At 40.6% G+C, this 27,482-nt stretch overlaps 1 protein-coding gene across 2 annotated transcripts in view; it reads right to left on the bottom strand.

Annotated features, from left to right (window-relative positions):
• The window catches only part of ddx31 (DEAD (Asp-Glu-Ala-Asp) box polypeptide 31), a 131,302-nt gene that overhangs the window by 45,179 nt on the left and 58,641 nt on the right, over nt 1-27,482 (bottom strand). The window contains exons 17-18 of one of the 2 annotated variants that reach the window (XM_063073476.1): nt 22,082-22,160; nt 250-358 (exon numbers count right to left, since the gene is read on the bottom strand). In XM_063073476.1, coding sequence (XP_062929546.1) covers nt 250-358; nt 22,082-22,160 — 188 coding nt within the window. Of the gene's footprint in view, nt 1-249; nt 359-14,842; nt 15,787-22,081; nt 22,161-27,482 lie in introns of those variants that run through there. The other variant, XM_063073477.1, reaches the window with a different exon arrangement.

The following is a 27,482-nucleotide window of genomic DNA, read 5'->3' as shown; positions in this document are numbered from 1 at the left end:
TATTTGGTGCTGATATGAATTCATTCTAATATATGTTATTCCACCTTCACTTTCTTAATTTATAAAGCTATGAAAATTAAGTGTTATTTATTATATTTGTTTGATATGTGTAGTAAAAACCTTAGTTTCTTTTATAACCTATTGAAAGACTCTGGGTTATCTATTAAAAATGAGATTCTCATTTGCTAATGAAAATATAATCCATGGGTTTGCAGTGTAATAACCAATGAACAGTAGATGCAAGCTGACCTTTCTTGGCTTGCAGAAGATTTTCTGTGGTTGAATGCACGAAGGTCTCATACACTTTTTGCAAGGCTGTTGCTGATTCCCTTATTTCCTGCAGAATAGCAGCATCTAACTGTATGTGCATGTGGGGGGGGGGGGGAGAGAAGAAAAAGAGCTCATTAACTATTTAAGTTCATTTATTTTTGAAACTTTCAGAATACACCGGGGTTATCTATCTTGCAACATCAATAATAAGCACTCATTTCTAAAGCAAATCGACAGAGAAGCCCCAAATCTCTTCAGTCAGTAGTCGGTGAATGCTGAAACAAAAGTTATAATTAGTGTTAGCCTTTCATTCCAATTGACAAACAACACGGCAGTCCTTGAAGGGTTAACTAAACAACGAGCATTTCAGTGAGAAATAATGGACGGGTTTATAACAGATTTAATAACAAGAAAATTACAGAATAATCACAAAGGGGCAGGAGGGTTAATCCTTTCAATATTACTGAAAAGAAATAATATAATGTAGCTAAAGATCACATTGAATAAGACAGCTTGGTGTTATTTGTGGACTGCAATAGATTCCACCCAGCACTCTAACAATTTCTTGGCTTTTAATATGAATGTCAAATTACTTTTTAAAGGATGATTGACCTTTCCCTGAGGACATAGCATCATGTTATTAAAGGAATAAAGTTTTTAATAATGGAAGGTATGTTTTTTTTTTCTTTCCTCTTTAGTGTTTAAAATTAATGAGAAAGTGTAACAGTTGCCAGCATGAGATTGAACTCAGCGGCCAATACCAAATAAGAGTGGAAATCCCTATGAGTACTGAGCAAACACAGATTCAGCTGCTGAACCCTGAGCCAGATATTGTATACAATGTGTTGCACGTCTTCGAATAGATCAGTGAGGCTGATGGATGGAGAGCTCTGAGAATTCTAATAACTACTTTTATATTGAGGATGGTCTCCATCAACAGCCAAAACCTTGCTGTGGTTTCCAGTAGAAATTGGGTCTAATTACAGACTTGCAAGTGATATTTGTCTGGGATATAGAGTGGGATTTAACACATGCACACATACAAACACACTCTCAGACCGGGTAGCAACAATAACCATTCTGATCTTAATGAGTCTGACAATGACTCGATTACCTTTAGTTCAAGTCAACACAGGGCATTCATCAACCGTATTTACATCATGACGTACAAAGCACATTGTGGCAAGTTTATAGTAAGATTCTTTTCAGTCAATAATATTCTACAAGGTCTTATCAATGCTATAATTTGAAACCATGAATTCAAAATGGATGCTAGACCATATGACCATAAGACACAGGAGCAGAATGAGACAATTTGGCCCATCGTGACTCTTTCACAAGTGAAATGTTATTTCACTTCCCACTAAAGTTCTTTATTTGAGAAAATAAATTAATTGGTTTTCATTTTGGAAGAAAAAATCTTCCAAAGTACTAATAATGACAGGCTGAGTGATGAAGCCTTTTGCAGTAAAACTGAAGATTCAAGATGGGCACACCATTACCGAACTTTTGGCGTAGGTTCAGCTATACATACTGACATTTTGTGGGCAGCTCACAAAACTTCTATACAGGTATCCCCCGCCTTTCGAAAGTTCGCTTTACGCCACTTCACTTTTATGAAAGATCTACATTAGTATCTGTTTTCGCTAACCGAAATAAATCCTAAGAGGATTTTCGCTTTTACGAAAAAAGGTGAAAAGCAAAAATAGTGTTCAGCATTTGTTTTGCAGTGAGCTGTTATACAGGCAGCATGCACCCCGAGCAGCGAGAGTGGCGCCGCCAAGCACCTTCCCCGGGAACTACACTCAGCATCTCAGTGTCAAGCCACCATAACTTTTAACTGTGTCTATGAGCATCTGTGCTTTATCTTGATTTATTTTGTGTATCCGTTAGCAAGATGTGTCCTAAGGTATCAGAAAAGCCTAAGAAAGCTCGTAAGGGTGTTACGCTTAGTGTAAAACTGGACGTAATTAAGCATTTCAATCGTGGTGAACAAAATAAAGACATTGTGCATGCGTTGAACTTGCCTGCGTCCACCATTCGTACTATTTACACGCAGAGAGAAAGAATCTTGAAAGCTGCCGATGTTACTATTGGTTCTGCTAGCAGCAAAGTGGTCTCTTTTAGTCAGCATCCTCTCAAGCTTCCAGTGTGCTCGCTGTCTTCTCGATTCTGGTTAGTGAAATTACACTGTACACACATTATTTCTACTTTATACAGGCTGTGTATTTATCATTTCATTCCTGCTTTTACTACATGTTAGTGTTATTTTAGGTTTTATGTGTTATTTGGTATGATTTGGTAGGTTATTTTTTGGGTCTGGGAACACTCAAAAAAATTTCCCATATAAATTCATGGTAATTGCTTCTTCGCTTTATGCCATTTCGGCTTACGAAAGGTTTCATAGGAACGCTCTATTTTCGGATAGCGGGGGAAACCTGTATATACATCTTCTGTGCTAACAGGTGCTACCCTCAGACTGTGAGACTAATGAATACCCTGCCACCACCAAGCTATTTACTGTACTATTTACCTGTGCTGTGCACATGCAGTTTTGAATTCTATTTTATTAACTTTAGGCTGTATTTTGTCGTGTGTGATGTATGAGGAACATTGTTTCATTTAGTTGTATATATGTATGGCCAGATGCCAATAAACTTGAACTTGAATTGCTGCAATATGCAATTTCCCTTTACGCTTATTTTTCATATCGGTTGTTTGTCAGTCTTGTTTGTGTGTAGTTTTCCACTGATTCAATTGTATTCCTCTAACTCCACCTAAGCCCGGCTGTGAGAGGAGGAGGGTTGGGCATGGGGTAGTAACCTCATCCTATAAAAGCCCAGAGTTACAGAAACTCCAAAGACCTCATCTGTGGGAGAGGACAGATCTTTATCGAGAAGATGCAAGTTGGGCTACACCTGGGGACAGCTGGAAGGACTGACCCACGACAAAGTACTCAGGCAAGCTGCTGTCGGTGGCCTGTGCCCCAGTAGGGGTGATAGGCTTAAGAATGATTGTAATTCTCTGCTCTACTGTGATTGCCTGTAAGAAAATGAACCTCAGGGTAGTGATGACGATGATGGCATCTGTCTGTCTCGAAGGACAATGGATAGTGGCACTGGAGTGACCTCTCCAACACACAAGCCTGGGAGGAAGGTATGGAGATCCTAGGATGCCCAGTCATTAAGATGCCCCTCTTAGCCTCACCGGTGTAGTCCAAAGGAAAGCAAAGCAACACATTTGGCACCAGCTTAAGCTGCAGGAGTTGCCAGAAGGATGTTCAGTGACGTCCAGCTGCCTTAGGGGCTCCACTCTGGATTTTCTGTCTGTGTTTACTCCGTACCCTTTGCCTCTCCTGAAGCTGCCCACAAGGTGGTGGGGCTATTTACCCATAGCTGGGGATTTGGTTCACAAGCACCAGGGCGCGTCCACACACCGGTGGGCCTGCATGTGATGTGTGCAGCAGCCAGACCTCCTCCCTGTCTCAGAGTACTATATGGTGACATATACGTACTCTGATAATAAATTTAGTTTGACTTTAACTAAGTATTGTCCGGTGCAGTGTTATGTACTTCTTGATTCAATGCTTCTGAGTTACAAGGAGGTAAGTAAACAAAATGACCTACTTCTGATCAACTGAAATGCAAGTGTATGTGGAAAACCAAGGTTTTGGATGTGAAAGCCTCTTTAGTAGCTAACCATTGTAAATTCTAGGCAGAGATATAATAAAAGTTACAAAGACTGCCAATACCCATGAAGCTATCAGTTATAGATCAGCACCTCACAGACAAAGTGACAGCACAGAGACCGGGTTTGATCCTGACCTCTAGTGCTGGCTGTGGAGTTTGCCTATTCTTTCTGAAAGAAATCCAGCATCCAAAAGATGCGTAGATTAATTGGTCATTGTAAATTACCCCTGGTGAAAAGAGGGTGTTAGAAGAATCAGGGAGGAGAAAAAGGGCATGTGACAGAGAATATGGTGCAATAAGTAGGGAAAGGGATTATAGGTCTGCTCTGAGAAAAGGACAATGAGTTTGGCTTGTTAGGCCAAATGGCTGCCTATGTCACGAAAAACGTGATTAACTGCCCCCTGAACAAAATGCTATTACATCCCCCTATTCCTTGGCGATTATCTTTATTTCTGCTTTCATCAAATGAATGCCCAGGCCTCAAGAGGCATGACAGATAGGACATAAGACACAGGAGCAGAAGCAGGCCATTCAGCCCATCTGGTCTGCTCCCTCATTCCATCACGACTAATTTATTATTCAGCTCAAGCCCACATCCTGCAGCACTTGAGAATGCCATAAATAATGTTCTTAAAAATTTAACTTATACCCCTGGGGAACTGCTTTGTCTTTCCACAAATAATCCAGTGGAGAGTGGAGCTGAGTACAACCACAAGTAGCAGCTTAGTTGTCTATGCCAAAGCAACTGAACACAACATTCAGACTCGCTATTTCAACAAAGTGGCTAGTATTTTACATTTTGAGCCACTATTTAGCTCAAACTTAGTTCAATTAGGCTGAAAGCACATATAACACTGGACTTCTGTCCCTATACTAATAGAGTACGGGCACAGCAGGTAAGAATGCTCGTGGGAGCGATGTAACTTCCGCCAGGAAAAGTATTCCTAGCGTGGCAAATTGCAATTCCTGCATTTAGATAACATAGTTATATATCAGCTGGGCTTGCAAAATACTGCAACTAATTTAACCTGAATTTTGTTTTTTTTTCTTTTAAGAACAGTGAAAATGTGTCTTATAACCATATAACCATATAACAATTACAGCACGGAATCAGGCCATCTAGGCCCTTCTAGTCCGTGCCGAACTCTTACTCTCACCTAGTCCCACCGACCTGAACTCAGCCCATAACCCTCCATTCCTTTCCTGTCCATATATCTATCCAACTTAACTTTAAACGACAACATCAAACCTGCCTCATCCACTTCTGCTGGAAGCTCGTTCCACACAGCTACCACCTATCCTTCTCCATAATGAAATTGAAACTAATAGCATTGTGATCATTGGACCCAAAGTGCTCCCCAACACAAACCTCCGTCACCTGACCTATGTCATTCCCTAACAGGAGATCCAACACTGCCCCTTCTCTAGTTAGTACCTCTATGTATTGCTGCAAAAAAACTATCCTGCACACATTTTACAAACTCCAAACCATCCAGCCCTTTTACAGTATGGGCTTCCCCGTCTATGTGTGGAAAATTAAAATCTGCCACAATCACAACCTTATGATTACTACAAATATCTGCTATCTCCTTACAAATTTGTTCCTCCAATTCTCGCTCCCCATTTGGTGGTCTATAATACACCCCCAGAAGAGTTACTACACCTTTCCCATTCCTCAATTCCACCCAAATAGCCTCCCTAGACGAGCCCTCTAACCTATCCTGCCAGAGCACCGCTGTAATATTTTCTCTGACAAGCAATGCAACACCTCTCTCTCTTATCCCTCCGGTTCTATCACACCTGAAGCAATTAAATCCAGGAATATTCAGTTGCCAATCACACCCCTCCTGTAACAATGTTTCACTAATAGCTACCACATCATACTTCCAGGTATCAATCCATGCTTTAAGCTCATCCACCTTTTTTATAATGCTCCTAGCATTAAAATAAATGCATTTAAGAAATTTTCCACCTCTTTCTCTCTGTTTATCACTAACGGTGCAAACAACTTTACTATTTTCTTTTTCTAACCTTCTTCCCTACATCTGTTCCTACACTCTGGTTCCCCTCCCCCCTCGTATCTAGTTTAAATCCACCGGAGCCTCCCTAGCAAACCTACCTGCAAGAATAATTGTCCCCCTCCAGTTCAGATGTAGACTGTCCCGCCGGAACAGGTCCCACCTTCCCTGGAAAACTGCCCGATTATCTATAAATCTGAAGCCCTCCCTCCTGCACCACGTCTTCAGCCACATGTTGATCTGCACTATCTTACTATTTCTAAACCCGCCTGCACGTGGCACTGGTAGCAATCCTGAGATTGCTATCCTGGAGGTCCTGTCCTTTATCTTGGCGCCTAACTCCCTGAACTCACCTTCAGGACCTCCTCACTCTTCCTACCCACATCATTGGTCCCTACATGGACCACGACATCCGGCTGCTCACCCTCCCTCTTGAGAATACCGAAAACTCGATCCAAGATATCGCGGACCTTGGCAGCAGGGAGGCAACAGACCATCCGGGATTCTCGATCTCTTCCACAGAACCTCTTATCTGTCAGCCTAACTATCAAATCCCCTGTCACTACTGCTCTCCTCTTTTCCCTCCTTCCCTTCTGAGTTGAGGGTCCCATCTCAGTGCCAGAGACGCAACTACTGCAGCTTGTCCCTGGCAGGTCATCCCCATCAACAGTATACAAAACAATGTACTTATTATTGGTGGGAACGTCCACAGGGGTGCTGTGCTCACTCTGTCTATTCTGCTTCCCTCTCCTGACAGTCACCCAGCTACCTGTCTCCTGACTCTTAGGGGTGACTATCTCTATTAGGGGTCTTAATGCAAAGCAAAATACACTTTCTGATGAAAGGCCAGGACTTGAAATGTCGACTGTTTCTTTGTCCAGAGATGCTGTTGATTTTTCCCCCCTTTCCCTCCCCACTTCTTCTATTGCCCATTCTGGCTTCTCTTCTCCTCACCTGTCCCTGATGCCCTTCTTTGTTCCCTTTCTCCAATAGTCCAATAGACAATAGGTGCAGTAGTAGGCCATTCAGCCCTTCGAGCCAGCACCACCATTCACTGTGATCATGGCTGATCATCCACAATCAGTCCCCTTTTCCTGCCTTCTCCCCATATCCCTTCTCTCCGCTATCTTTAAGAGCTCTAACTCTTTTTTGAAAGAATCCAGAGAATTGGCCTCCACTGCCTTCTGAGGCAGAGCATTCCACAGAACCACAACCCTCTGTGTGAAAACGTTTTTCCTCAACTCCGTTCTAAATTGTCTACCCCTCAACTTAAACTGTGGCCTCTGGTTTTGGACTCCCCCAACATCGGGAATGTGCTTCCTGCCTCTAGCGTGTCCAATCCCTTAATAATCTCATATGTTTCAATCAGATCCCCTCTCAGCCTTCTAAATTCCAGTGTAAACAACCCCAGTCCCTCCAATCTTTCAACATATGACAGTCCTGCCATCCTGGGAATTAACCTCGTGAACCTACACTGCACTCCCTCAATATCTAGAATGTCCTCCCTCAAATTTGGAGACCAAAACTGTACACAATATTCCAGGTGTTGTCTCACCGGGGCCCTGTACAAACTGCAGGAGGACCCCTTTGCTCCTATACTCAATTCCCCTTGTTATGAAGACCAGCATGCCATTAGTCCACTTTCCTCACCTATTAGATTCCAGCTGCTTCAGCCCTTTATCTTTTCCACCTATCACCTCCCAGCTTCTCACTTCATCCCCTACCCACCTACCTTCTCATTTTCTAGTTTACACTCCCCCCCCCCCACAGTATTCTGGCTTCTTGCCCCTTCCTTTCCAGTCCCGAAGAACGGCCTCAGCCTGAAATGATTCCTTTCCATAGAGCTGCCTGACCTGCTGAGTTCCTCCAGCATTTTGTAAGTGTACTCTAATTCTTTGCACTTTCTGTTGTTAATTTCTGAAATTAAACTTGCAGTGGAAGCAAATAAGCTTCACCAGGAGGCCAGTGCACTGAGCATAGTGGGCACACTTGACATGCAACTCTCCATGGCCAATTAGACAGTGGTGCAAAGAGGCAGCCTAAGGACGCATCCTTCTGTGTGGGAGAGACTTGTCATTCGTCAGCCGTGAGGTGATTAAACTATGCAGGAGAGATTACATCTGAAAGCTTGCACCTTCCAAATTTTCACACTGTAACATTAGTAAATTAATATTTTTGTCACATCAGCAATGTTTATTGTTAACTCAAAGGACAGAAGCATGTACATTTGTAAGAAATAATGTGGAAACATTAAGAATTTGTACAGCAAAATATGAGAAATACAGAATGATTTGCCAGAAAGGATAGCAGAAGCAAAAAAAAAAGTAGATTTTATATTACAGAAAAAGTGCTGACTTAAAAGCTGGTAGGGCTCTTAATGGCCTTTTCTAACATATACAATTGTTTAAGCAAAATTGTTTAAGTTGAATATGTGAGTCAAAATAAAAACTTACTTCCAGTATAATTGCACCAGAAGCTGTAACCGCATGCTACCTGCTGTATAATCACATTAGGTCTAATTTAGATCCAGTGAGAATAATTTAAAAAGCACAGAAACATTCAAGCTTGCAAGTACATTCTATAATTCTTCATTCTTGCTAAACTATGAAGTATTGAAGGAATGAGAACTCTTCATCACTATATTTAGTTACGACATTGGATAAACATATTACTTATCGAATGGCATTAATTAGAAGTTCCTCTACTAAAATTTCATTGGCGCTTTTGGTATCATAATACTCGATGGGGGAAATTATCCAATTAATTCAGCATACTACAGGCTTAAAAAAATGCATCAGTACCATTTACTTCCTCACTGACACATTCTGTCACCTTATTCAAAAATCCTTATCAGGTTAGTTGGACATGATTTGCCTTCAGTCAGCCCACACTCATTTTCTCTAATCAACCACAATTTGTCCGCCTGTTAATTCTGTCCCTGATTAGCTTCCAGAACTGTCCCCACCACCAAGATTAAACTGACTTAATCCGTAGTTACTGGGTTTATTTCTACATTGATTCTGTTTGATCAAAGGCGCAAACTTTGGAGTTTTGCAGCTCTCAGGCTCCAGCCTAAATTTATAAGATTTGGAAGATTATGGCTTGTAATGTCCTACCTTACTGCCTCATCAAACCATCTGGTCCAGGGGACTTATGCACTTTAACCTTATGCAAGGCACCAGACCTGACAGTGTACCTGGCAGGGCACTGAAAACTTGTGCCAACCAACTGGCGGGAGTGTTCAAGGACTTCTTCAATCTCTCACCGCTGTAGTCAGAGGTTCCTACCTATGTCAATCATACCGGTGCAGAAGAAGAGCATGATGAGCTGCCTCAATGACCATCACCCAGTTGCACTCACATCTACTGTGATGAAGTGCCTTGAGAGGTTGGTCAATAAACTCCTGCTTAAACAAGGACCTAGGCATACTGCAATTTGCCTATTACCACAATAGGTCTAGAGTGGACGCAAACCCATTGGCTCTCCACTTGGCATTCAATCACCTGGACAGTGGAAATACCAATATCCAGCCGTTTACCGATTACAAACCCAGCATTCAACAAATCACTAGTGAACAAGCTCCAAAGCCTGGGCCTCCGTATCTCCCTCTGCAACTAGATCCTTGACTTCCTCATTGGGAAACTACAGTCTATGCAAATCTGAAACTGCACTTCCTTCTCACTGACAATCAAGACTGGCCCACCTCAAGGATGCACGTTTAGCCCACTGCTCTGCTCTACTCTATACCCATGACTGTGTTGTTAGGCACAGCTCAAAGGCCATCTATAAATTTGCTGATAGAGTTCAGATGGTGAAGAGGAGGCATACAGGAGTGACATAGATCAGCTGGTTAAGTGGTGTCACAACAACACCCTTGCATTCAACATCAATAAGACCAAGGAATTGATTATGGATTTCAAGAAGAGGAAGTCAAGGGATCACACACCAGTCTTCATCGAGGGGTCAGCAGTGGAAAGGGTGAGCATTTTCAAGTTACTGCGTGTCAAAATCCCTGAAGACCTATCCTGGGTCCAACATATTGATGCAATTACAAAGAAAGCTCGATAGCAGTTATATTTCTTTAGGAGTTTGAGGAGACTTGGTATGCCACCAAAGACTCTTGTAAATTTATAGATATACCATGGAGAGCATTCCAACTGGCTGCGTCACCGTCTGGTATGAAGGGGCCACTGCACAGAATCAGAAAAAGCAGCAGAAACTCGAGAACTCAGCCAGGTCAATCATGGGCATTAGCCTCCCCATCATCCAGGGCATCTTCAGAAGGTGATGCCTCAAAAAGGCAGCATCCATCATTAAAGACCCCACTCATTTAAGACATTGCTGCCACCCAGGAGGTGGTACAGGAGCCTGAAGACACACGCAGAGTTTTAGGAACAGCTTCTTCTCCTCCACTATCAGATTTCTGAATGGACAATGAACCCATGTACACAACCTCAGTATTTAGTTTTTCTTTTTGCATAATTTAGTATTTTTCTTATTGTAACTTATATTGTTTTATTATCACGTATTGCAATGTACTGCTGTAGCAAAACAACAAATTTCACAACATATGCCAGTGATACTGATTTGGACTCTAACTGCAAATACTCTTCCTATTACCTCCTCTAATAAATTTTAGCCCATCCGAAGTATTAAAGTCTAGTTTTGCTGAACTTCCCATACCTTTTCTTCTTTGGTAAATAACAATGTAGAGAACTTGCCCAGTACCTTAGATCTGCCCTCTAGCTCCATGATCAGATCTCTTTTCTGGCCCCTTATTGGCTCCATCTTTCCTTTCACAATATTTAACCAATTACATACCTAGGGAATATTTTTGGATTTCCATTAATATTTGCTGGCAATCTTCTCAACTCTCTTACTTTCTTTTTTATCTCCCCTCTGAACATTCAGTGGTCAGCTACATGTTACCAACCTAATAACTCTGATAGGCTCACTTACTCCCAATCTCCATCAGTTCATTTAAGAGAGTTTGTGGCAATACATTGATAATAATTTACAAAGACCATGACATAAGAGCAGAATTAGGCCATTCAGCCCATCAAATCTGCTCTGCCATTCAATCATGGTTGATTTATTATCCCTCTGAATCCGATCTTCCTGCTTTCAGCCTACAATTTTTAAGGAAGAATCTATCAACCTCCACTTTATATACCTAATTACTTGGTGTAATCTATAGCAATGAATTCCATAGATTCACCAACCTCTGGCTAAAGAAACTCCTCTACCTTTTTTTTAGGTTATGAGGATACGCAGCCCTCTTTTATTGTCATTTAGTAATGCATGCATTAAGAAATGATACAATATTCCTCCGGTGTGATATCACAGAAACACAGGACAGACCAAGACAGAAAAACTGACAAAAACCACATAATTATAACATATAGTTACAACAGTGCAAGCAATACAATAACTTGATGAAGAACAGGCCGTGAGCACGGTAAAAAAGTTAAAAGTCTCTCGAAAGTCCCACATCTCACGCAGACGGGAGAAGGAAGAAAACTCTCCCTGCCATACCCGACCACAGTCCGACTCTGAGTCGTCTGAAAACTTTGAGCTCTGACCAGCCCTCCAACACCGAGCACCATCTCTGCCGAACACTTCGACCCCAGCCCCGGTCGCCAGCAGCAAGCAAAGCCGAGGATTTTGGGGCCTTCCCACCAGAGATTCTCGATCGCACAGTAGCAGCGGCAGCTGCTTCACTGTTCTAGAGGGGTGTCCGTCTAGTCTGAGGCTGTACCCTCTGGTCCTAGACTTTGTCATAATTGGAAACATCCTCTCCATGTTCACTTTATCTAAGCCTTACAATATTCAGTAGGTTTTAATGAGATCTCCCCTCATTCTTCCAAACTCCAGCAAGTACAAGCCTGGAGACATCAAACACTCCTCATTCATTAAACTGTCATTCTCAGGATAGTATTTGTGAACCTCCTCTGGATCCTCTCCATTGCCAGCACATCCTTTCTTAGATAAGGAGCCCAAAACTGCTCACAATACTCCAAGTGCAGTCTGACCAATGTCTTTTAAAGCCTCAGAGCTACAGAGGAAGAATGGAGAAACAGATCGAGCATCAACTGAATGGTCTCATCTGTACCATCATAATTCTTTTAAAATGACATGGTAATAATTAAAACAAATTTAGAATGAAATGAATGCTTCAATTTGGTGATCTATTTGCTTCCTCAGAAAAGTGAACACAGTGCTTCAGTGACACAACAGCTTGAAATTTTGAATATTGAACATATTGAAATGCAGTTTTACTTTGAGTTATCAGAATGGCAATTCATTGCATGCTTAACCACAAAGTAATAACATTTTGATGGCTTAATGCATCTAAATAATCAATTTTTCAATTCATTAATCAATACAGCATTCAATTACAAAGAAAATCATCTGATATCTGCTTAATGTAGCAGGCCCAGCCCAGCTGCTCTAGATACCGAGCTCCAGCAGTGCACATTAAATGCTGGGGAGACGAGAGATGACAGTCCAGGAATTACCGTCTGAAGCTTAATTTCTCAGAAAAACTTGAGTAATTAAAGTAATACACATATTAACTTTCCAATGTAGAGAACATGACTTGCAATTTGGAAGTTACTATTAATCACAGTCTCGTCTTCGTGAAGACCAGGTTTCGCAGTTTTAAATGGATTTTTCTTTCCGAGTAGAATAGCCAGGACATTGCAATAAATAATTCAGAAGTACAGCAGAACATTATACTGGGGAAAAAAAAAACAACCTAATCAATTCCTCCACAGTTACCAAGGCTCAAAAGTGATCTTTCCCTGTGGATTATTTATTTTTAAAATACAAAAACGGCTGCAAGTAGAGTTGCCAAATATGATTTTTGAATTCTATTTTAATAAAAATAAATCTTTAAAGTTCAGCTCAATAAATCTGCAAACTTTGAAGCTAGTTAGAAATTACCTACTTAAATTAGAGCTGTATATTTATTCCACTCATTTAATTCAATTATGCATCAAATAAGCTTCATCATTATTATATGAACACTCAAATAATAATGAGAAGCTATACTATAACAATGCTTAATTGGGTTTAAGGGTAAATTCATCACTTGACCAGTTTCCTACTGGGAATGTATACAGATTTGTAGAACTACCATCATGGTGTTATGATCCAGTCTGTGACCTTTACTCTTTCCAAGCCAGCTCTCCTGCCAGCAGAACATTTTTGAACATTAAAGTAGATCATAGAACAGTACACTACAGCACTGAACAGGCCAATTAGCCAGCTATTTTTTGCCGACTTTGATGCCAACTTATACTAAATTACCTCCTCCTCTGCATCTTCCATATCTCTCCATTCCCTCATATTCATGTGTCTATCGGAAAGCCTCTTAAGCTCCACCAAACTGCCCGTTTCCATTGTGACTCCAGTAACCTAGTCCAAGCACAGCTATTCTCTGCATAAAAAAGCTTGCCACTCATGTTGTCTAACCTTAAAAGCATGTCCTCTGGATTTTAATATTTCTACTCTGGGGAAGATTCTAACTGTCTACCCTCTCTATGCCTCTCATAATTTAAAAAATCTCTTCAGCCTCCAGTGCTCTGGGGGAGCAACCCAAGTTTGTCCAACTTTTCTTTATAGCTTATACCCTCCAATCTAGGCAGCCTCCCTCTCCACATCCTTCCTATAATGGGTAACCAGACTGCATGCGAAACTCCAAGTGTGGTCAGACTAAAGTTTTCATATAGCTGCAGCCATGACTTCCTAAATATTATACTCAACATGCCTACCAATGAAGGCAAGCATGCCATATGCCTTCTTTACTACCTTATCCACTTTCAGTGAACAATGGACCTGAAAGGTCCTTCTGTACCTCAATGCTATTAAGGGGTCTATCATTAACTCTATACTTTCTCCTTTCATTTGACCCCTCTAAAGGCAAAACATCATACTTGCCTGGATGAAACTCCACCTGCCACTTTTCTGCCCACATCTGCAATTGTTCTATATCCCATTGCATTCTTTGATAGTCCTTTACATTGTCCAATCTTAACGCCATCCATAACAGGCCAATCCACCTATCTATATTTTCCATTTAAATCATTGATATATTACAAACAACAGAAGTCCAGCACTGATCCTTATGGAACACAGACCTCTAGCGAGAATAACAGCTTTCCACACTACTCCCTGTCTTCTATGGGCAAGCCAATTCTGAATCCAAACTTCCAATGCACCCTGGAACACATGCATCTTTATATCCTGAATCAATCTAGCATGAGGGACCTTATCAAATACCTTGTCCATGTAGATAATGTCCTCTGTCTTACCCTCCTCAAGCTCCTTTGTCACCTCCTCAAAAAACTCCATTCAATTTGTAGGCATGATCTGCCCTGCACAAAGCCATGCTGACTGTCCCCAAGCAGGCCATGCTTTCCAAATGTGTATAAGTCCCACCACGCACTATCATTGCCAATAGCTTCCCTACCACCGATGAAAAACTCACTGCCCTATAATTACCTGGATTATCCCTGCTTCCTTTCTTTAACAATGGCACAACATTTACTACTCTCCAGTACTCTGGAACCTCGTTTGTTGCTAGGACACAAAGATCTTTGTCAAAGCCCCAGCAATCTCCTCACTTGCTTCTTTCAATATTTGAGGATATATGCATCAGGCCCTAGCGACTTATCCACCCTAATGCTTTTCAGAAGACCCAGCATTACCTCTTCCTTAATCTCAAAATGTCCCAGCACATTAGCATGTCCCACTTTGCTTTCATTATCTTAAAAATCTCGCTCATATTTTCAGCTGACATCAAAATGCATTTATTTGCAAGATTTCTCGTTTCTCTTACAACACTGTAAGCGTAGTTTGTTGCCTACAGAATGGTACGTCTAGCAGTCCAGTAATATTACATTGGATGAAATTTTCAGTCAGTCTTTCCCTCAAACCTTTTAATGTTATCTTGAAACCAAACCTGGTCCATTTTGTTGGATTTCACTCTCCAAAAAAAGCAAGTTAATCACCATGTAAGTAGGTGCATTTAATGGAAGGACAACTTGTACATTTACAGGGCTAGGGACAGAGTTAAAACTTTATTTAATTTTTGAAGATGTCGTCTCATATTCTAGAGACCAAACTAACTCCCCTGTTTGCAGTTTACTATCAATGCACTTCAGCATTTCGAGTGCATGTTCAACAAGCTTTTAGCCTTCAAATGAAAACTCTTGATTTGAAAGCTAAAAGATAAACCGTTTCTCCACAGACCTGCCTTTTTGTTTTATTACCATTTAATACTATCCTATCGCATAAATGTATACTATACTATATTATACAAGTAAATCCAGAAAGTGTGATACAAATTCATATCTTGTACTTGGAATGTACAGACAATTACTAAAGTTTTTCAACATGCTATTCTTCCCAAGCCCGCACAGATAACTGGTGACTTGTGTCAATCATACAGTCATAAGAAAAAGCAGGCATCACATAACACATAAAAAAATAGTAATGATTAAAAAGTAGATGGAAACATATTTTTACGAATAGGAGCCACTTAATGGAAAACCCAAATCCAAGCAAGTACTTAATGTACAGTACGTATCCTTAAATATGTGCCTGGTATTATGGTTTTCCTACAAATTGGTTTTTAAAAATAATCGCCTTTTAATTGCTCCTCTGTAGCATCCTGAAGGTGAGCCATTTGCTGTGGGAAACAATGAAGCGGACATAATCGACTGATGTCAGCCAAAGAGATTCCTGCCGAGCACGCCTGTGTGTTCAGCCTGTTTCTCCATTCTGGCAACACTGTAATTCTGCTTCTGAGAAGACAAAAATAAAATGGCAGAGGAGGATGAAGAGGATTTGTGCTCAAAAAAATCCTCACACTGAGTTTTCAGTCACGTCTGTGACATTTGTGGGAGGGCAAGGTACAGGATTAGAACCCAGGTAAGATGTGAATTGAGCGGCAGGTATTGCAGCCAACTATCAGCCTCACCATTTTGTTGACTAATGAGTGTGATGTGTACTGGAAATTGGATATTTAACAGTCAAGTGTTCCTGTGTGGAAATTTGTCTTTTGTGTTCCATGAATAACTTTTGTCCTAATAACATAAGAACGGACTGGTGAGTTAAGACATAACTGTTCATTTAAACAGCAATGGCTAAAGTACTGAAACACATCTACTTTGGGTGGATGGGAAAGCTCAAAGTGGCCCAAAAAATCAGAAGACATAGGAGCAGAATTAGGCCATTCGGCCCATTGAGCCTGCTCCAGCACTTAATCATGGCTCATTTATTTTCCCTCTCAAACCCATTCTCCTGCTTCCTTCCTGTAATCCTTAAAAGCCCTTGCTAATCAAGAACCTATCCACCTCTGCTTTAAATATACCCAATGACTTGGTCTTCACGGCATCTGTGGCTGTGAATTCCATAGAATAACCACTCTCTGGCTAAAGAACTTCCTCATCATCTCTGCTCTAAGGCTGTGCCCTCTGGTCCTAGGCTCTCCATGCTATAGCAAAGATCCTCTCCATGTTCACTCATCTAGGCCTTTCAATATTCAATAGGTTTCAATGAGACCTCCCTCCATTCTTCTTAACTCCAGCAAGTACAGGCCCAGAGCCATCAAACACATTAACCCTTTCATTCCCAGGATCATTCTTGTAAATCTCCTCTGGACCCTCTCCAATTCCGCTATATCTTTCTTTAGATATGGGGCCCAAAACTGCTCACAATACTCCAAATATGATCTGACCAGCGCCCTATAAAGCCTCAGCATTATATCCTTGTTTTTACATTCTAGTCCTGTTAAAATGAATGCAGCACTGCATTGTTCCACATCTTCCTTTAATTAGTTGGTGAGAACAGAAATCAATTCAAGGCATTTTGAAAACATTACGGGCTGGAAGCTTACCCATTAGCAGCTATTATGCAGTTAGATACAAAGAACATACTTCTTCACTTATACATCACAAGATGAAAACTAGGGATCACCAATATCAGGTCAACAATAAGGTAAATGTGAAAATCAGCTGTAAGGAGATGCCACAAGTGGCAGTTGAGGCAAATTGCATAGCTGCATAAATGGGGAACCTGGGTAAAGATGTCAGAAGTGAAAATGTTCAATAGTTACTGCACAGTATCAGTTGCACACCTTTGATAGTGAAGCAGGCAATGTCCAGATATAACAAGATATAGACAATACAGCAGATTCTGGTTAACTGGGCCATCAGTTAAACGGGCAGACCATTTCTTTGGGACAACTCTTAAAAGAAGAAAAGAAATTGAGAAGATAGCAGGGACTCCCATCATTTATTTGGGACACTATGCCCCTCAATTAGCCTGTGGGTGGTGTAGTAGCATTAGTACCGCACTTTGAGGGAAGTGGTCCCTGGTTCCAATTCAGCCGGCTCCTTGCACGTGTTCCATCAGTACTGAGTCAAGTGGTGGGCTAGCAACTCTGTCTCATAAAAAAGAGAAATGGCAAAGTTGCTGCCCGATGTAGAGAGGAGGATGCCACTTAATTGGGGCAGGAGACTATTGTTCAACATTTTCAAACAGTTTTTAAATAGCATCACTTGCGTGTTTTGTGTTCAAAAAGCACTGATTTTTGTCACTGATAGTTGGCGAGTAATACACAGCAAGCCAATTCAGAACTGTTTGCTCACTGCAGTTTCAAGCATTCAGGCCTGGAGATGCCAGAAACGACCAGGAGTGAAAATGAAACAATTTCACTACTTCAACAAGTTAGGAATTACGAAGAAATTGAAGGTCATGTTAAACATTATGATGAAAATGAAGATTTGGATGATGCAATCATTGAAGGTATTGTTTGAAGGCAGTCCATTATCTGTGCTTGGGTGTCTGTACTGATTTTGCTCATTCTGACAATCAAAAGAACATGTCAGCAAACACTGAATGAATTCCAGATAACTATTAGGAACTAATGCTTAGTTTTATAGTACAGTAGTAGTTTCGGTAGTGTTCTAATTCATTCTGTACTTCGCTTAAATACATAATTTGCTACTCAATTGAATGTTAGTTTGTCTTTTTTCTGTTTTTTTAACTATTTCCATGAAATTTCAGCTAAATGGGTCAAAATGCACTAGTCTGATCCCAATGTGTTCCAGTTAAACAGAATCCACTGTATTCACTAACTACTGAATGCTAAGCAACATTAAAATGCTAATCAATAACCATCTCCCACAGCAACATGTTTAACTACCTCCATGTGACATTAAATGGATTAACAATCATTGAAAGCCCTGATATCAATATCCTGATGGTCACTGTTAACTAAGCACAACTACGATTTTTGTCTGAAGACCCAAACGCCTCAAAATGTTTCCACTATCTAAGGAAGTGGACTAAAGATTGGCAAATGGATTTCGATACAGGTGTCAGGTGATATATTTTGGAAAGTCAAACCAGCATAGGGCTTACACTATGAAAGGTAGGGCACTAGCGAGTGCATTAGGGAATTGAACAGCGGGACCAAAGAGCACAAGTGCCTAGTTCGTTGAAAGCAGTGTCATGGAAAAATAGGGTGGTGAGAAATGTGCATTCAGAGTAGGAGCTGGGTTATTATGTTGCAATTGTACAACTGCTGCACACCTCTATGACTATCTACTGGGAGTACAGTCAAATATCAGCCATTTTCTTCGCTGGGTTAAGCTGTGATATTCAGTTATCTTGATACCAGCTAGTGAAAAGCAATTGGCATTGACATTAACGGTGCAACTCAGCTGTTGTGTTTTTGAGTGTCAGAGAGATTGCAAGATGAACCACCGCCTCACAACGCCAGAGTCAAAGGTTCAATCCTGGCCTTGGGTGGCGTCTATGTGCAACTTGTACATCACCCTGAGACTGTGTGGGTTTCCTCTAGGTGCTCTGACTTTCTCCCATATCCCAAAGACATGCAAGCAGCTTAGTCAGCTGGTCACTGTAAATTGCCCTGTGTGTAGGAGAGTGGCTGAATTTAGGGAGAGCAGCTGATGAGAATATGGAAGATGTAGGATTGGTGAAAATTGGTGATAGATGGTTTGTGTGGACTTGGTGGGTTGAAGGACAGGTTTCTATGCTGTATCTCTCTATGGTTCCATGGCAGAGGTGCAATCAAGCAACTTTGAGCATCTCTTTCAAACGTGGTTTTCACCTACATGATGCAAGCACCACCTTTTACTCCACCTCTAAAATAACTTTCATATTTGGAAGCATATTGCTAAATCCACGTCTACAGTACCTTCACATAATCTGACTGCAATGGTTCAAAGTGGCAATTCAAAGGCAATTAGAGAAAGGAGATAAATGCTGGCAGTAACTAAATAAATCTTAAATATATATATTTGAAAATGAGGAACAAGGATGTTGTAAAGTTAAATGAACAGTGCAATGTAATGGGAAGGATAACACGGTACAAAATCCAGCATTGATCAGTTAGAGTGCAAACATACTGCTTGGTGTGGACAGTGGAATTTTTGTAACTGAAGCATCCTCCCAGTTTATTCAAGAAAGCGTTCCAATCCTGTCATCCTATTAGAGTACAAGTCAGTCAGTCAGCTATCTTTTTTTCTGATATTTATGCTCCTACATAAAGGTCTGAAACAGTATTTTCTTAATACAGGACCAATAAATGATAAACCTGTCATCAAAAAACATCTTCCTGGTGGAGGTTGGATGCACCATAATACAACTACCCAATGTAATGAACAACTTCCCTTGTACACTGAGTTGCAGTAGCCCAAACCATCCTTAGAAACGCCAGTATTTACTTCTCCAAATGAAAGTTTAGACCTCTGTGCTAAAGTGCCAAATTTCCGTACAGCTGATTGCTGGCTTGTTTCCTGTTGCATTCTGACTTCTCATGGAGACCACTGATGCAGTAGGCCCTTTCACAGATCTCCCAACACTTATGATGTGAAATGTGCACTTTGAAAATAAATGTACTTTGAACATTGCTCCAGTGTCATGTCTGCATGCTTTTATGCTTCGAGTTGCTGCCACATGATTGGCTGATTACATAGAACTTTCTATAGGGGCACAATTGAGAGCATCCTGACTGGCTGCATAACGGCCTGGTATGGGAACTGTACTTCCATCAATCGCAGTACTCTGCAGAGTGGTGCGGACAGCCCAGTGCATCTGTAGATGTGAACTTCCCACTATTCAGAACATTTACAAGGACAAGTGTGTAAAAAGGGCCTGAAGGATTATCGGGGACCCGAGTCACCCCAACCACAAATTGTTGCAACTGCTACCATCCGGGAAACAGTACCGCAACACAGAAGCCGGGACCAACATGCTCCGGGACTGCTTAATTCATGCTGACACAACTGTATTTCTATGTTATATTGACTGTCCTGTTGCACATACTATAAACTGCACATTGCACATTTAGATGGAGATGTAGCGTGAAGATTTTTACTCATGTATTTGAAGGATGTAAGTAATAAAATCAGTTCAATATATGCATTCATGTGGTGAACAGGTATGTGGTGAAGCTGCTCTGGGCCTCACCAGCCAGCTGAGGGTTTGCTTACCTGAGCAATTCTCTGCTTGGGGTTGGGAGGCTGGTGGAGATGCTTCAGGCAAGGGTTGAGTTTAGTCAGGAGGCTTTGAACAAGTGGGTCTCCAGAAAATTTGGACCAATACAAAGAAGCATTTCAAGCAGCAACTTCAATTCTTGAATCCTGATTCTATTCATAATCTTGTCATTTGCTAATGTGGAAATTGAGACCAGACCCAAGAAGACTGAAATTTTCAGAAGTAATGGACTTCTACACAGAGAGCTGGAAAAGTCACTGGAAATACGTTAACTAAACTTTGTGTTTATAGTCATAATTATAAGAGATTCTGCAGATGCTGGAAATCCTAAGGAATACATACAAAATTCTAGAAGAACTCAGCGAGTCAGGCAGCATCGAGAGTAAACAGTCAATGTTTCGGGCTGAGACCCTTCATCAGGACTGGGTGCTATTCCTGAGGAAGGGTCTCAACCTGAAAAGTCAACTGCTAACTCCTGTCCATAGATGCTGCCCAACTTGCTGAGTTCTTAGCAATATAATCATAGATCTTATTTTTGTCTTTCTAAGAATATAGCAAGCATTAAAGCACCAAAGTCCACAAAGTTGTATAGATTTCCAGGTCCAAATAGAGACACTCCACTATAAAACATAGGGACTCTCCATGACAACCTGCAGGAGGAAGTGGAAATCGGTCACTCACTTTCTAGATTCTGTGACCTAGGATGAGTCCTACAACAAACATAATAATAAGCACAAAACTCATTCGCGTCTTGATGTCATTATATACACACAGCATCTTTAGTGCCATTAACCTATTATGAAAACTAATTAACAGCTCGAGATTGATCTTTTTCACCCCAAGAAATGTTCCTTATAGTCAAAATAAGGGCAAGAGAGATGGAAACTGCCTTTCACACTCTCAATACTTCCAATGAAAAATACTCTTGTTTTATACATTAAAACAGAGTATTTTTTTCCATTGAATGGCTTGAACTGCATCAATGTTCCACAGACATCAATAGTTGGTTGATTGATGGATTGGTTGTCTGTCGTATCTGATAATGATATTTTGTGCAGTTCTTCAACTGCACAAAGAAACCTGTGTAGGAAAGTTTTGAGAGTGGAAAAGCTGTTGCACTGAGGCAGTTCCACTCACCATGGAGTTTTGCAGAACCGCCTTCTTGGCTGTTGGATCTCAGGGAATGAATATGGACCTGGAAATGGAGAACAACTCACCTGCTCTTCTTTGAATTTGTACTATGAAAACTTTTAAGTTCACCCAAGAATGTAAACAGAGACTTAGTTGAATGTCTCAACCTGAAGCTGGCACTTGATAATGCAGTGTTCACTCTGCATTGCAGTGGAGTTCCACCTATACCCAAGAATGAAACTTGGGAGTCAAACCCACCGACCATTGACTGGAAAACAAGCCTGGAAAACAGCACACTTTTTTTGCTGATCAGGAGGAAGTTTAAGATTGCTGGAAGGTATCTTTGCCTGTTCAGGAAATTTCCACACTGTTAACACCAGACAACAGTACAGTACTTGAATATAATATTTTACAGTAAAGTCACAAAGAAAAGTCACAGACCTTGTTTCCAGATTTTTTTCTTTGAACACGCTCTATCAACAGTGTACACAGTATATCCTCCATTTTTATTTCAGAGACACTGAAAGAAGAAAGATAAAAGGAGAATTACTTCCTCATCTAAACCAATGGTAAATTGGCATTGCTACAATAAATTTACTTTGTCTGGAAGCATTTGTGATGAAAGGGAAACATTTTAAGAATGTGAGATTCCATACACTAGAGTTGCCTGGTTTTATTATAAATCAAGTACAGTAGCCTAGTGGCTATTCTACTGGATGAGTAACTTGCATGTTTAGATGCCACAGGAAGGTAGGAAATTGAAAAATCAATTTGAGTGACTGAGCATCCCGAACAGTTCGGGGTTGGTTCTCTGATATCCTGCGGTGGAAGGAGCTCTTTACCATAGCAGTCTCCACACGATTCCAATCTCGGAGTGAATTTAAATGCCCTCAGGAGTGGCAAGAATGGAAATATAAAGACTGCAGTGTCTGTTACTTTTCTTCTACCTAACACCCCTCATTCTTTTCCATAATAATATCTTTATTTCCCGTTTAATTCACTCTGATCATTGACCTGAAATGTTAACTATTTCTAAATCCACAGATGTCTGACCTGCTGAGTATTTCTGATTTATTGCAGATTCCCATCATCTGCTATAAGTCGCTTTTGACATCCCATTTCAATGAGCATTTTTACCTGCTTTATGATGGTTGTTTTCTCATGAATTATAACTTTGCAGATTGCCCTTTTTTATCCTTCAGATTTAAGTTATTTAATGCCCTGTTTCAATGTGTTGCAAATCCATGGTTCCTCTTTAACTGACTAGGTATGTGTCAGGGGTACATTTAAGTGAAATGTACTGTATGACAATTGTTGTGAAAGGTTAATGAAAACATCATGGATTAAAATGGTGGGGAGGAGGGGGTAATGGTGATATCTCCGATGTTTCCATGCCATTCTCTTCTGGCAACCGGCCAGGCACTAGTCTCCAAGATATTTGAACTGAATCACAGCGGGAAGCCATCATCCAAGTGCCCGTGCCAGGCTGAAGCCACACTTGTCTTAATGAATCAGTGAATGAGCAATCATAGAGCTGAGAAATTGCAAGGCTGGCTGTGGAGCTTCTGTGAGCAGCTCACAAACAGAGCGTGATGTACTCGATACAGCATAAAGGGGGAGGGGAGGGGAGGAGCGCAGCGCAGTACAAGACCATACTGCAGCAGTTTTCCACACACTACAAGCCTTGGAGCTGGTATGGACCAAATGTTAAAATTCCAACCAACACTCGGGGAAAGAAATCACAGAATAAAGGATGCAGTTTCATAATGGCTGTGAAAAAATATTGTAAATTTGGTTGAAATTGCTAATTAAAAATTGTCGTAGGCCATCCTGACCAGCAATAAGTGCAGCCTGAGGCAGGAAGCCAATGGCACTGACAGTAGGGGATAGCAGGTGGTCTATTCTATTAACCTGCTCATCCTTCTTTCTGATTGGCGGAAATATGAAATCAAGGCAGGAGTCCAGATTATTCAGTACAGGCTCTGCTGATTCATGTACTTCACTGCACTATAAACTCACCTGAGTTGTAAGTGCTTACACTCAGCTCAATTTGTATAAAAAGGATACAAACACAAATTCGAGTACAATCATCAAATCCAAGTCAGCGCTTTACATTATATTAGGTTTCCAAATGTCAGAAGTGGCAATGCCATATTTAAGTTTGACCACTGTCACTGGCCCAATCAAAGGTGCTGACACATCAGCGTATAGGAGGGAGATTGAAAACTGGCTGAGTGCTGCCACAACAACAACCTCTTACTCAGAGTCAGCAACACCAAGGAGATGGATTACTGACTTCAGGAGAAGGAAACCGGGGGATCAGAGATGATGGAGATCAGCAACTTTGAATTCCTCAGTGTTATCAATCCAGAGGATCTGTCCTGAGTCCATTACGAAGACTTGCTATGTCATCTACAACTTTGACAAACTTCTATATATGTGCGGTGGAGAGTATATTGACTGGTTGCTTCATGGCCTGGTATAGGAACACGAATGCCCTTGTGAGGAGAAGAGCTCTCCCTACCATTGAGCACATCGATACGGAGCAACGTCACAGGAAAGCAGCACCCATCATCAAGGAGCACCGCCACCCAGGCTACACTGTCTTCTTGCTGCTGCTATCATGAAGAAGGCAAAGGAGCCTCAAGACCCACACCACCAAGTTCATGAACAGTTATTATCCCAGAACCATTAGGCTCTTGAACAAAAGGGAATAACTTCACTCGCTCCATTACTGAATTGTTCCCACAACCTATGGACTCATCTTCAAGGAGTCTCAAACTCATAATCTCGATATTTATTGCTTATTTATTTATTATTATTATTTTTTTAATGCACATTGGCTGTGGTCCATCCTGTTGGGCGCAGTCTTTCATTAATTGTATTTCTTGTACTTACTGTGATTGCTCGCAGAAAATGAATCTCAGGGTTGTATATGGTGACATTTACAGATATGCACTTTGATAATAAATTTACTTTGAACTTTGAAAACTACAGATTTTTACCCACATCAAAAACTCCTCCCATCTTTTTAGAATGGACACTTGAAAACTTGAATATGGCATCAACGGGGTATTAATGATGTTGATTTTTCTTTTGTCTAAGTATGACTGGTGATGGTCTGAATAATTGTTTATTAGTTTTTTTAAAAAAAGAGAGAAATACTTAAAATAACTTTCTTATAGTCATCCACGTTTCTTATTAACTTCAGCAGATACTGGTTCAACGTTGTGCAAACTGCCCACAAAGATCTAACACCCCAAAATCCAACTTACCTTCACATTTACTAACTGACACATGACTTTCTAAGAACAAAAAAAATCTTCAAAAGCTAAGCATCAAGTTAATAGTTGACACTGAATGCATGCAAATGTATTAGTCAACATTATCCTCATCTGCACAATGAACTTGAGTCAGTACTGAAGGTGGGGAAGAGAAACTGATTAAAGACACCCAGTTTCCCTATTCTGTGATATATTGCTAAAATTTACCACAGATTTTATGATTCTTACACGTCATTAATGCAGAAGACCATAGATACATTTCTCCCTCAAATGAATATTCTCTAGTTTTTTTCAAGCATTCCAATTACAGATTCACTACTGTGTTGTTTTATTTTGTTTTTAGGTCGTTGTCATCAGAATCAGATTTATTATCACTGGCATGTTGTGAAATTTGTTAACTTTGCGGCAGCAGTACAATGCAATACATGATAAATATAGGGGGAAAAAACCGTGTATTTACAATAAGTATTTACATATATGTGCATTAAATAGTCAAATTAAATAAGTAGCGCAAAAACAGACATGAAAAAATAGTTCATGGTTTCATGTCCATTCAGAAATCAGGTAGCAGAGGGGAAGAAGCTGTTCCTGAATCGTTGAGTGTGTGCCTTCAGGCTTCTGAACTTCCTTCCCGATGGTAACATTGAGAAGAGGGCTTGACCTGGGTGGTGGGGGTCCTTAGTGATGGATACTACCTTTCTGAAGCACCACCTCAATAGTAATTATTCTCAAATAATCATAATGATTATTCTCAAAAGTTTTGTTACAGACAGTTCTGTTCTTGCACAGTACTGCTGCCCTGAACTAGGAACAACCTCCCATATAACCATATAACAATTACAGCACGGAAACAGGCCATCTCGGCCCTTCTAGTCCGTGCCGAACTCTTACCCCATCCTATTCCCACTGACCTGCACTCAGCCCATAACCCTCCAGTCCTTTCCTGTCCATATTTCTATCCAATCTAACTTTAAACGACAATATAGAACCTGCCTCAACCACCTCCCCTACCTGCCCACTTTTCTCCAAGTTACAGATCACAGTACTGCAATATTTTTTGTACTTGGCTCACTCTTCTACTCTCCTCAGGCACTTTAAACAACTCTACTCCAACAAGACAGAAAGTTAGGTCAAAAAATTAATTAGTTTTCCCTTTAATGATCAAGTATTGTGCCAGTGGGTCAAAGTTGATACTAAGCACACAAATCACCAGATATTCTAATTCACTGTGCAACAGTCTTCGACTTCTGTGGTGAACACTACAGGATTTGGTTTCCTTCATGAAAGAGTCGAAAGCAGCCAGTGAAATTTTGCACCTAAGCTGCAGCTACACAGCAACCTAATTGGGAAATAAGAACATTCCCAAGTAGCTTGGCAAAGTGTACGTTCCATCAAATTTCAAGCCAGACAAATAAGCGTTACTTATAGTGGCTGAGTGCTCAGATAAACACTGTTAAACTTTAGCAATGTGTTGCAGAATGGGCAGCCAGGGCTTCAAAGAGATAAAGATTACTTTTATTTGTCACATGACCATCGAAACATAGAGTGAAATGCTTTGATTGCGTCAAATCAATTCAGCGAGGATTGTGCTGGGCAGCCCACAAATGCTTCTGGCGCCAACTTAACATACCCACACTCACTAATCCTAACCCTGGGTGCTGCATTTTGCTTTGGAAGCTGGAGCACCCAAAGGAAACCCATATGGTCACGGGGAGAATCTATACTCCTAAGCAGTGGCGGAAATTGAAACCCCGCCTTACAGTTGGCGCTGTAAAGCATTGCGCTAATCGCTTTGCTACCATGATGCCATCAAGATTTTATATATTAAGATTATTTTATAAACAAAGATTGAAAAAGTATTATTCCAAAGCTGAAGTTAAAAAACAACTACAGTAGATATACTGCAATTGGTTTTAAACACTGATAAATATTAATTGTATATTTGTTTGTGTAGGGAATCAATTACTTTGTGTTATTAAGAAAAAACACACTAGGACGTCATAATGTTTCAAGTTCTGACCCATGACATCCGAGAGAAAAGTTTACACCCAATGCATCAGTTACCTGAACACAGGGCAGAGGATAGAAAATTAAATAGAATACAACAGCATGTTACAGAGTGATATAATAAATTAATATCCATAACCTTCGACACAGTGTGCTACTGCAATGAGGAGAGACTGAACAAAAGCCAAGAACTTCCCTACAGAGGAGACGGCAAGGGCACCCTGGGTATTATGTAGAAACAGATAATGTGACCACTACTGGTCAGTTCAAGAGTGGTAATGGGAGAAAAATACCTTAGAAGCAGGGTTCTTTGGCTTGAAAGTCTACCAGTTAAATCAAGGTAATGGGCCTGTCCAGAACTTGGTTCTCTGTCAAAGGACATTTAAAACAACACGCCACAGGATAAACTTGGGATCTTTCAGTAAATGGTAAAATATCGAATCCCCTTTCACAACTTACATCAGATTTTAAGGAAGTTCTATTTAATCTTTTCTCATTGTTCGCTTCATTATACTTTTATTTTTTTTGTCAATTTAAGTTATTACGAGTTA

Source organism: Mobula hypostoma, chromosome 21 (genome assembly GCF_963921235.1).
Source record: "Mobula hypostoma chromosome 21, sMobHyp1.1, whole genome shotgun sequence".
Taxonomy (NCBI): Eukaryota; Metazoa; Chordata; class Chondrichthyes; order Myliobatiformes; family Myliobatidae; genus Mobula; species Mobula hypostoma.
Note: the sequence above shows the minus strand (reverse complement) of the source record. Positions and strands in the feature narration are given on the sequence as shown.